Source organism: Theobroma umbraticum, unplaced genomic scaffold, assembly GCF_002168275.2.
Source record: "Theobroma umbraticum cultivar Fairchild unplaced genomic scaffold, ASM216827v3 scaffold_20.0, whole genome shotgun sequence".
NCBI lineage: Eukaryota > Viridiplantae > Streptophyta > Magnoliopsida > Malvales > Malvaceae > Theobroma > Theobroma umbraticum.
The window spans coordinates 6,834,379-6,846,057 of NW_018397266.1; the positions used below are offsets into that span (position 1 = coordinate 6,834,379).

At 34.9% G+C, this 11,679-nt stretch overlaps 2 protein-coding genes across 2 annotated transcripts; one reads left to right on the plus strand and one right to left on the minus strand.

The window, feature by feature from the left end:
- Positions 1–470: 470 nt before the first annotated feature.
- LOC110423444 (glycerol-3-phosphate acyltransferase RAM2-like) lies at positions 471–2,072 on the minus strand. The gene is made up of 2 exons (XM_021437659.2): positions 1,461–2,072; positions 471–1,370 (listed from the first exon to the last, which is right to left on the minus strand). Exons 1-2 carry the CDS (start codon positions 2,070–2,072, stop codon positions 471–473), a joined length of 1,512 nt encoding a protein of 503 aa, XP_021293334.2.
- Positions 2,073–6,484: 4,412 nt separating this feature from the next.
- Positions 6,485–10,638, plus strand: LOC110423227 (hydroxyproline O-galactosyltransferase GALT4-like). The gene is given in 11 exon segments (XM_021437385.2): positions 6,485–7,338; positions 7,341–7,616; positions 7,618–7,690; positions 7,693–7,722; positions 7,725–7,739; positions 8,036–8,268; positions 8,345–8,635; positions 8,718–8,846; positions 9,013–9,183; positions 9,899–10,006; positions 10,111–10,638. Coding segments are annotated over 11 exon segments (2,001 nt in total). The 5' UTR covers positions 6,485–6,873; the 3' UTR covers positions 10,321–10,638.
- Positions 10,639–11,679: the final 1,041 nt, after the last annotated feature.

Genomic DNA, 11,679 nt, shown 5'->3' on the forward strand with positions numbered 1-11,679 from the left:
AAGAGTTACCGGCGTATAAACCTCGAAGATACAATGAAGCCCAGTGATTGATGGAGTTTTGCACTGATAAAATCAATCCACTGAGCACTCACTGGAGTATAACAAGATTAACAAACTTCTATAATATTTTTCTACAGGAAAATAGTATAGAAGAAAACTTGGTAGATATTTGAGGAAGAAGAAGGAGAGATATTACTGTTTTTCTAATTTTCATTGGATAAAGAGGGTCATCTTTTATAGGCATAGATGCCTGTTCTCAACAGACACTATTTGTGTCTGTTTCAAAGAGTTACTCTTGTTGGTCTTTTCTAATAGACGTGACTCTTTTCTTATTTTATTTTATTTATTGATTAATTTTCAACAGACACAACTCTTCTTTTAATTTCCAACAATCACAATTTTCTTTCTATTTCGATATGAAATCATATTTTTATTTGAAAATGTCCAACATTTACAAGGAAAAATGAAAATTAACAGCCCATTAGTTTATTGGCTGAAAGCTTAGGTTTCTCAACCACTGTTCCATCATTCCCAGCCAGGGCTCGGTATTTATCTTTCCTTGTAAAGCTTGTGCACTCATATGAAAGAGTTGCAGCAATCATCCTTTGTATGTAATTGGCAACCTCATGGCTAGACTTTCCTGAGCTACATGTCAGCTCCATCGGCAACTTGTTTAAGAAAGTTACTTCATATGCTGGGCTAGGGTTCATGAAAAAGTAGAATGGGTCCATCCCTTTCCATCCCCTGGCTGTGGTGCCGTGAAACATGCTCATACGGTTCACCATGGCAACGGGCACAAGCTGGTCAGTTAATTCTGCAAAAAGGGCTGAAAACCTCAGCAGAAATGGTTCCCGACAAGTAGTCCCCTCAGGGCAGATAGCTAGATCACCCTCTTGAAGTAGCTTCTTAATCATGGATGCATCTGTGGCTCTATCTCTGCTTAGTCTAACAGTTTTGATGGGTGAAATGATCTCTGAAAGTCGAGAGACTGAGTAGGTCACCGCTGGGATGGGGCGTCCAAGAGCAGTAGAGAGAAAGACTGGGTCGAGTAAGGTTCTATGGGAGCAAATGAAGAGGACACCAGATTGACCGGTTGATTTTTTCACTGGTGGGGGTGGGCTGCCCTTGACAGTCACTCGAACGCCGAGTGCCCAGAAAGCGTAGTAGACTAGAGGCATGGGGAGGAGTGAACCAGCGGCAATGCGCAAGCAGGCTAGGAGGAATCCTATGGGGATCCAGATAATTATTAGGAGAGCCATGAGAGGTGTTGGCTTTTGAACAAGCCGGCCATCATGAAAAATTATAGGTTTGAGGAGCTTCTCGCTTCTAACTGCCTTAGCCTCCGGTTTTGGTGGCACAATGTAGCCTTCCTGCAATATTTTTTTATTTATATGTTAGATGTTATAGCTGATCAAAACTTTGAAGTTCGATGCTTAACTCAGAAGTTAGTTTTTGCTAACCTTGCACAATGCAATGAAGGGAATGTCTGTTTGCCTATCTCCAAGCCCAACATCTGGCTGTGCCTCGCCAAAAGCCTTTTGAAGAGCATCTGCCTTGTTCTTCCCCACAAGTACCCCAGGTTGACAAACAAATCCTGTAGCTCTACCTCTGTAAATTCCTATCTCGGTGCCTAAAACCATATCAGCCCCTAAGAAATCTTTCAAAAAAGGTTCCACCATAATCCTAGGATTTGCAGTAAGCACGCAACGTTTCCTGCATGAAGAAAAAACTCTCCATGACTCGGGGTGCAGATCGCTAGAGTAAAACTTTGGCAGCACGGCACGTGCCACTGATTCGATATCACTCACTTTCATCCCAACATAGGTTGCGAAAATAAGAACTTGGATGCCAGCAGATTCAGAGACAAAGTAGTAAAGAAGTCCAGCAAGGGGTGAAGCTAAGAGCAAGAAAAGGAGCCTCAAGACTCCACCAACTTCGAAGGCAACCAAAGCGAAATAAGGGAAAGAGCTACGACTAATAAGCAAGGTGCCATCCATGTCAGCGACCATCGTGTGCTTTTCTCGGCCTATAGACGCACAATTTTGGACGGGAGGGAAAGCATTTATAGCCATGTTTAAAAACTAAGGAAAAATATACCTTAATTAGGAAGAAAAACTTCAACTTTATGGAAGTAGTCCTTGATGTTTGTAAATGGCAAGCACAGTTATATAAGGTTAAAGGAAACTAAAAACAGACAAATAGGGATGAAAAAATGCATAAAAAGGGGGCTGTTAAAGGACAAAAGGGTTTGGTTTACGAGAAGAATTAGGAGAATCGGCGCCCGTGATTTCCAGGAGTCTTTAGCAGCCAGCCAATGGAATAACCGAGGGGATGCCTTTGTTCTTTGTGAGGTAGCGGAGGAATAAGAAGTTGTGGGCACTTGGTACTTGGGTTGCATCGTAGAGGTTTGACATGCTTTTCGTCTGTAATGTGTCAGTTTTGTGCAATGATGTAATAGACACATAGTAGTAAGACTAATATTTTTTTTCTTTTCTAAGCAAAAGGGCGGTCTAACCCTTAATTTCACCTTTTGTATTAGAATGAACAAGGCCAGGCCTCGATTTTCAAATTGCAATTGTTGTTGTCCTTTGTAAGCAGTGTCTGGTGTCGGCTAAGTTTCATATACCTACCTACATGGAGGTTTACAGAAACAAAATATGCATCACATGTACCTTAGGGATTATTACGGTTTCTTTTCTAAGGTAAAAAAGGCCCAAAAGCTCAATATTCCAATTAATTATTGGTGTCTATAAACACTGAATAAGGTTAATTAAGTTATTATTTTGAATAGCAATTTTGCTCCCATGACAACTGTGGCTACGGGGTTGAATCACTGATCCCCCTGTGGCCCGTGGACTGACTTATTCCTATGTTAGTTGCAGAATTAATTGTTTTAAGGATTATGGTGGGTTAAACTGCCATATCAGATGTTACGTGTTTTATTGCATGTTTGTAGAAGGCTAGGAATTATGCTTTTTCTTTGTTTTGGCTCATCAGGTCTCTCTCTCTTGTTGTCAAGCTCGTCCTCAACCGTGGGGACTCTTTTGTTTCTCTGCAAGTCCTACTGGGACTTTGCTTTATGTTATTCTCCTTTGTCATAAACTATGAGCAATAACATTCCTGCCTTTCTTTCAAAAAAAAAAAAAAGGGTTTATTTAGGGGCTTTTTTGGTTTAAGAATAAAGGGAAGGAAGGAAAGAAGCATAACCAGCAATAGTAGTCGGGGCTGGAGAAGAAGAAAACAAAGTCAGGGATAAAAGAGATGAGCAGGAGATAAGTGGCCATTGAGACTAAATAAAAAAGCAAGAGAGTTAAATAATAATAATAATAATAATAATAATAATCAAGAAAAGAACAGGGATTTTTGAAGATAATGTAGGGAAAAATAATAATAACAACAAAAACGAAGATGAGCTGTTGCCATGCAAGCCCACAATAAATATGTTCAAACATCAATGCTTGGCCCAAATCACCAAATCAAGACCAGGCTCAATCCAAAAGAGGTTTTATTGCAAATAGCTTTAATTTTTACACTTCTTTTTGTTTATTTGCTTTAGTTTATTTTAATTAGTCATGATGTTCTTCAATTAAATTAATAAATTTGTTTAATTTTTTAAATGAAATAAAAATAAAAAATTAAAATATAATGTAAATGGTTATTTTTAAAATCTTTTATATGGTAAAATTTAACTATATTAAAGTGACATTAAATATGATGACTTACCGTCTAAAAATGATGCAATGATTACATTAATACAATCAAATACCATATTAATATAAATAACAAAGAAAATTTTACAACCGTTAATAATTGAAGTGAGATTATTAATTTCAAAAAGTAAATAGATTCAATTTTTTTACGAATTATTGTATATGAATTAAGTCTATACATAGATTAATGACATAATTTGTCTAATTACATATTGATATTTTTTTAAAAAAAGTGTAAATTATGGTTACTGGTTTTTTTTTTTTTTGCTTTTCTATTGCAATCAAAATCTATTACATACTCTCACTTAAAAAAAAAACTATTACATACTGTGATTTAGAGTAAGCTCAAGTGATAAACGTAAGTAGGGTTCGAGACTTGGAGTGGAGATCTTAGTTGGAATTGTAATACTCTCCCAAAAAAAGAAATTGCAAGAGTATATTGTTCCTTTACTTTTTTCATTATTAATTTCTTTGCTTGTAAATTATAATAATGCCGTCAACATATCAATTTATTATTTTGTAAACTATTAATAAATATTAAAAAACCATTTTTCAAAAAATGTTTTGAATACTGTTTTGAAATTGAGAAAAAATCAGTATAAATGTAAATTTTTTTAAAAAATGGATTTAAACCATATTGTCAAGGAAAACGAAAGACTAATATATTTTTACTAATTTAAAATTAATTATTAAAGGATGGTTTTTTTTTAATGTCAATTAATCGAATTGGATTGATATTATTTAACTTGTGAATGCAGTTAGAGTCATTATTAATAATGTATACAAAGTCAACTAATTAAAGTATAGTTGGCACGCATTTCATTTTGCATCTATACGTTTCTTATACATGTGAAAATCGTCTACTTCTAGTATAATATTATAACATTAACGTTTAACACACACAAAATTAACGAAACTATATAAGGGAAAATTAAAAACTAGCAGTTCAATTTAATTTTTTTTTGTGAAAACTACTGATATCATATTATCATGCAAAAAATAAAAACACATGATGTAAAAATTAATTGTTTTCTATACAAAGTAATTAGTGAAATAATTCTGTTTAATTATTAATTATTATTCTATACGTTTCAAGATTAAAACATTGTTATATGTCTATTTGATTATTATAAATTTCATATAAAATTTAAAAATTTTATTGACCATACATAAATAATTTTTTTAATTTATTCTTTGTGAAAATAACGGTCACATACTCACCACGTGAAATCCACGTGGAAAAACATCAACAAGAAACTCGCAAAAATAAAGAAAGAAATTAAAAAAAAATTAAACGTTGTGAAGTTAAGTCCACTAGAAAAAGAGCCGTCAGTCAGTCGTTAGATTGGAGAAAATTCCAAAGAATGCCCGTCATTTTCAATCACAGATCTCTTCTTTTTGTTTTCTTCCACTAAGAAGCCGACCCACCATTCCGAACTGTTCTTTTATATTTTTGAATATAATATTTAAAAAACATTTTTAATTATTTTAAAACAGTTAAATAAATTTTTAATTTTTAATTATATTTAATTAAATTTTATATTTTTATTTTAAATAAATAAATAAATTAATAATTAACATATTATTATTAATTAAAATATCAGTTGTCAATTTATATTTATATGATATTAATGAAAAAAAAATATTATATAACTATAATATTATGTCAAATTAATATATTACATTATCATTAATTATAATATATCGACATATAACACATCATTATCAATTACTATATATTAATATATCAAGTTAATACTATACGATATAAAATAAAAAATAAATTTTAATTTAATCAATTATTAGTTATAAAAACTTATTTAATTTAATAAAATAAAAAATTTATTTAATTTAAAATAAAAATATAAAAATTTAATTAAATATAATAAAAATATAATAACTATTTGAATTTTCTTAAATAAATTAAGAACTTTTTTTAAATATTTTACTTAATTTTTTTTATTTTTTTTCACATTTGACTATTTTTGACATAATATTTTAAAAATATTTTAAACTTTCAAAAAATTTAAATAAATTTTTATTTTTTATTATGTTCAACAAAGTTTTTATATTTTTATTTTTCATCAAATAAATTTTTATAATTAATAGTTGATTATATATTATTAATGAAAATGTTATTTATAATTTGATGTTATGTGATACTGATATGATATAATAATAAGAATATGTGATATAATTATGTTAATATTTTTTTAAAATTTATATTTTATTAATCAAATTACTATTTAAGAATAGTAATCCTATTTTATTACTTGTTGGTAGGATAATTTAATTTGCATTGGGACGAAACATTTAAATTTCAAAAAATGGGACAGAGAAAGAAGCAAAAAAGACATTTCCAACGATTAAAAGCTCCACCAACCAAGAAACAAAAGTCCCCACCGCCCTTCAAATCATTCTCCTGTCGACTGCTCGGTCTTTCAAGTTTCACCACTCATTCCCCTCAACTTTGTTTTAATTACGAATTAAGGCCCAGAAGAATATTCATTGCAAAATTAATTCATTCAACTAACAAAAATTCTACGCTATTTCTTTCTGACCTGTTCGAAGCTCAAGTTGACTTGACTTGACCCCGATTGGTGGACCACTGTTCTTCCAACGTGGCTGGTGCTTGACGTGATCTCCTGTCCCCTAAACGACGTGTTTTGCTTTCAAGTTTTAGAAATCTGTTTGTTTCTTCTTTTGGGTAATTGTTTTGATTATTTGTTTCTTTTTTTTGGTTTATTTTAAATTTAAATTTGAAAATGGGGTAACCATCGAAGAAGAAGCAAGGAAATTTCAAAGAGGGAAAGAAATCAAAGAATAATGAAATTATAATAATTATAATAATCTTTTGCTTCCTTTTTGAGCGTAAAGTTTGAAGGTTTTGTCTCCAAAAATAGTGAGTTTTAACAATAATTCCTAAATTAAAAGCTCTTTCCTTTGTTTGAAGTTTCTTTGCTCTTTGCTCTCTTTCTCTGTCCGTCTTTCGAAGCTTATGCATCCTCTGAATGCTTTCCGCTTAATAATCCCAGCCCTTTTCCCTGCGGATCAAATCTAGGGTTAAGGTTCCCCAATATTTCACTCCACAATCAGAAACCAAACCGGAGAAACCAACCCTCTTTCTTTCTATTTTTATACTTTTTTTTTTTTCAAGTAAACGATGAAACGAGCAAAACTTGACTCGCTAGTGTTACCGAGTCGACTCAGGCTAGTTCAGTTCTTGATGGGGGTTTTGTTTCTCTACCTTCTCTTCATGAGCTTCGAAATCCCGCTCGTTTTCAAAACTGGCTACGGTTCCGGTTCTGGAGGGTTCTTCACCGACACGTTGCCGAGACCTTTGTTTCTCGAGAGCGAAGAGGACTTCGCTGACAAATCCGCACCCGCTCGGCCCGCAAACGACCCAGACCCTGTTCGCCAGCCCGGAAGTCGGACACCGGAGCGGAAAATGCGGGAGTTTAAGAAAGTTTCAGGTCTCCTGTTCAACGAAAGCTCTTTCGACAATAACGATTCTAAAGACGAGTTCTCGGTGCTCCATAAAACCGCCCGACACGCCTTCGTTGTCGGCAAGAAACTCTGGGACGACCTCCAATCGGGTCAAACAAATCCGATTCAGAACCCGGACAACAAAATCAAAGCAGAAACCGAACCGAATCATGCCTGCATTCGATTTCCTTATCCGGGTCGGAGTTCATGAGCCGGGGCCGGATCTTAGTCCTTCCCTGCGGGTTAACGTTGGGGTCCCACATTACGGTGGTCGGGTTGCCGCATTGGTCGCATGCAGAGTATGATCCCAAAATAGCGGTGTTAAAAGAAGGGGATGAGTCGGTGATGGTGTCGCAGTTATGATGGAATTGCAAGGTGAAGACGGTGGACGGCGAGGATCGCCGCCGGATTCTTCATTTCATATCCGAGGTTGAAAGGGGATTGGAGTGGGAAGCCGTGGATCGAGCAGAATACTTGTTATCGAATGCAATGGGGTCGGCGTTGAGGTGTGAAGGGTGGAAGTCTAGAGTGATGAGGAAACAGGTTTTTTTTTTTTTTTGGTTTTATATTTTAGTGCGTTTGGCTAAATGCTGAGTTAGTAAATGAAGAATGGAGGTTGAAGAAGTTTGAAATTTGTTTTGTTGATTTTTTTATTGTTTGTTAACAATTGTTCGGTAGTTAGCTAATTTTACTGAAGTTGGTTGTGGTGTTGCTTATGATCTTGTTGGGTGGGAGGGGGGAGGGGAGGGGGGGGGTGGAGGTTGGAGTTGTTTTAAAAGTTATTTGTATGAAACACTATGACAATATTGCTGATTGTTTGTATATTTTTAATATGGTAGTTGATGGACAAGTTAAATGTGAGAAATGGATTCGAGATGATGACAATGGCTTGGAAGAATCGAAGGCTACATGGTGGTTGAACAGATTGATAGGAAGAAAGAAGAAGGTGGCGCTAGATTGGCCATACCCTTTTGTAGAGGGAAAGTTATTTGTTCTCACGTTGAGTGCTGGTTTGGAGGGTTACCATGTCAATGTCGATGGGCGTCATGTTACCTCATTTCCTTATCGAACTGTGAGTTAACATCTTGATGTTGGATTAATGATTTGATGAATATAGAACATCTTGAAATTGCTGATGATATTTACAGGGATTTGTGCTTGAGGATGCTACCGGGCTATCTCTAAATGGTGACCTTGATGTGCACTCTGTGTTTGCTGCTTCCTTGCCCACTTCACATCCAAGTTTTGCTCCGCAAAAACATCTTGAGAGGTTGAGTAAATGGAAGTCACCACCACTTCCTGATGGAAATGTAGAGCTTTTTATAGGTATCCTTTCTGCTGGGAATCATTTTGCTGAGAGGATGGCTGTGAGAAAGTCCTGGATGCAGCATAAGTTAATAAGGTCTTCAAATGTAGTTGCTCGGTTTTTTGTAGCACTGGTAAGGGTAGATAAAGCAGGCACAAGTTCTTTTTTTGAGAAAGCCCCCTTGCCTGATATATTTAATCTTTTTTGTTTCCTAGAATGGAAGAAAGGAAGTAAATGTGGAGCTGAAGAAGGAAGCGGAGTATTTTGGTGATATTGTTATAGTTCCTTACATGGATAACTATGACCTAGTTGTACTAAAGACAGTTGCCATCTGTGAATATGGGGTGAGTGGTGGGATGATTTGACATTTCTTACTTTTATTTTTTTGCTAAAATTAAGTTTTGTAATTGGATATAGTACATATAAAAAAGTAATTGAAATATTATTGTTCTTTAGTTTTAAAATCTAGAGACCAAGAACTACCTTTATACGGTATCTTGTTGTTGACAGGACCGTACAGTGGCTGCAAAATATATTATGAAGTGTGATGATGATACATTTGTTCGGCTGGATGCTGTGATTAAGGAAGCAAAGAAAGTTGGAGATAAAAGCCTGTATATTGGAAATATGAATTACTACCACAAGCCCCTACGTAATGGTAAATGGGCAGTAACATATGAGGTATGCATTTTCTGTTGAATTTAGCAAATATTTTAGGCATATTTACGTTTCATCCCCTCTTTAATTAGTTTTGAATGCTTAATTTTAAGTGGAGTTTCCGGTTATAGTTATATTTATACTATTTTGGAAGAACTGCATTGTTTAGATTGTGATAGAACATGATTAGAACTTCTTGTTTTCCATTTGTTTTTTTATCTTTATATGCATATGTACTGTTATCTGTATTTTGATGTGCTTTGCAATGTCTATTCTCCATTTTGTTATAAAATATTTCCTCTTTCAGATGAGAAAAGGTAATGTGATTTTAGTAGCAAAATGATGGAACCTCTTGCTATCAATTCATTATATATATATATATATAGATTTGTTATGTTTTTTTGTTCATGAGTTTGGCCTTTAAGAAAATTGTTTCTCATTTTTAATTGGCACTGCATGGGAGGTTGCATGCCTTTGCGAATGCTTGAATTAGTAATAATTTAGTAATAGTTTTTGAACTTGCTCTACATTGAGCAGCATGAAAAAGCAAAAAAGTTTCTTATAATCAATCTAAAACTGGGTTGGAATTTAAAGTTCAGTTGAATATAGTTGTAGATACTTGTAGACCTGTCCTTGCCTTACCTATGGTTTACTTTTTATTAAAATACTACTTAGGTAGTTGCCCATATCACAATCTGCTACTTATTGTAGTTTCTTTTTTTCTTTTGGTGAATTCCAGGAATGGCCTGAAGAGGACTACCCACCCTACGCAAATGGTCCGGGGTACATAGTGTCATCTGATATTGCACATTTTATCGTAGCTGAGTTTGAGAAACACAAGTTGCGAGTAAGTCAACTGTTTATTTTGCATATGCTTGGGTGTGCACGGTTGTTCTTTAAATAGCAATGGAGTTAATTAGTGTTCATTAAACCATTGAGCACATATTGCAGCTATTCAAGATGGAAGATGTGAGCATGGGAATGTGGGTGGAAAAATTCAACAGTTCAAAACCAGTGGAGTACCAGCACAGCTTGAAATTTTGCCAGTTCGGATGCATTGAGGATTATTACACTGCTCATTACCAATCCCCAAGACAGATGTTATGCATGTGGGATAAATTACTAAATCAAGGAAAGCCCCAATGCTGCAACATGAGATGACACCATTATACCAAGGAAACGATAGACATAGTTTTCACTTTAAATATGGTAAATTTGAGAAAGGAAAACAGAGAAACAAATTTTTGCAGTCAACGGTAAATCTCTGTATATTTTGGGGTTTAACTTAGATGTAGTGGGGCCTTTCCTCCTCCCCTCGTAATTTAATTCATTTACCTTGGCCATTTTGTCTACATTCCTCCAATGTCTGGGGCCTCAGCAGACTGGAGGAATCAATACGAGGAGTATATGTAAACCACACCTGCGTTGTAATCTAGATTGAGGAATAGGGAGTAAAGATACGAAAATTTACGGATATAAGTTGGAAGGCCAATCTAGCCATGATTGAAATGGCTTTAAAGTCTCAGAGGACGATTTCTGGTAACGATACAAGAATTGCGGTAAGAGCTCTCTATTCTATCTTCTGTTTAAACCTCAACTTTTCACTTTACACCTGGAAATGTATGCTTTTGTCTCCCCCTTCGATCTCTAACGCTTGCTCCTACGGAGGATACATGTAGCTGACATTATTTATTGTAGACCAGTAGCAGAATATTCGACGTTAATCTAGGTGGATGGCAGAAACAAGCTAGTCGAGGAGCTGTGTTACCACACAACGTAAAGGCACAGGGCCGCCTCTTCAAAAAGGAGTCCTGAATTTTATGTTGGTTGTATATTAAAATGAATATTATTTTCAATTTGTAAGTCATGAGATTTAACGGGATTAAAACAGATAATATCTTATAAGTTGATGAATTGTAATAATTGATATCAAAACTTGTTTTGAGGTGGATAGATTATGAATCGTATGTCAATTTTGTACCCCTTGTTAGAGTGAATCTTACTCGGCTGGTGAGGCATCGTCTTGTGGGACAGCAAATTAGCAATTGTTACTAAATAAACAGAGCTTTCTAGCAAGTCCGTGACTTTTAAATCCCGCTAGAAGTTTCGCGGCTTGTATCAGATCAGCTGCGCGTACTTGCATGTATGAAGTTCATCCCAGGATGACCATGACTCATCCTATTACAGCCAAGAAGATTTCAGGATTTGGCATATATTTCTTTCCTAAAGAGGTTAAATATTTGGTTAGAGATGCTATATGTTTTCAAGTCTTGCTGCTCTGCTATTCACCTAGACACACCTTAGTGACTGACCTCTTTCTCTTGTGTACGAAGAAAAGCTCTACAGTGAGTGCTAGGAAACTAATAGGAGTGACTGACCTCTTTCTCTTGTGTACGAAGAAAAGCTCTAAAGTGAGAGTTAGGAAACTAATGCTTTTCAATTTTTCCCTGGTAGTGATCTGGCACCTTCAATACCAGCTAAGCACCCACTAAGAAAGATCCTGTGAATTCCTAGTCTTAT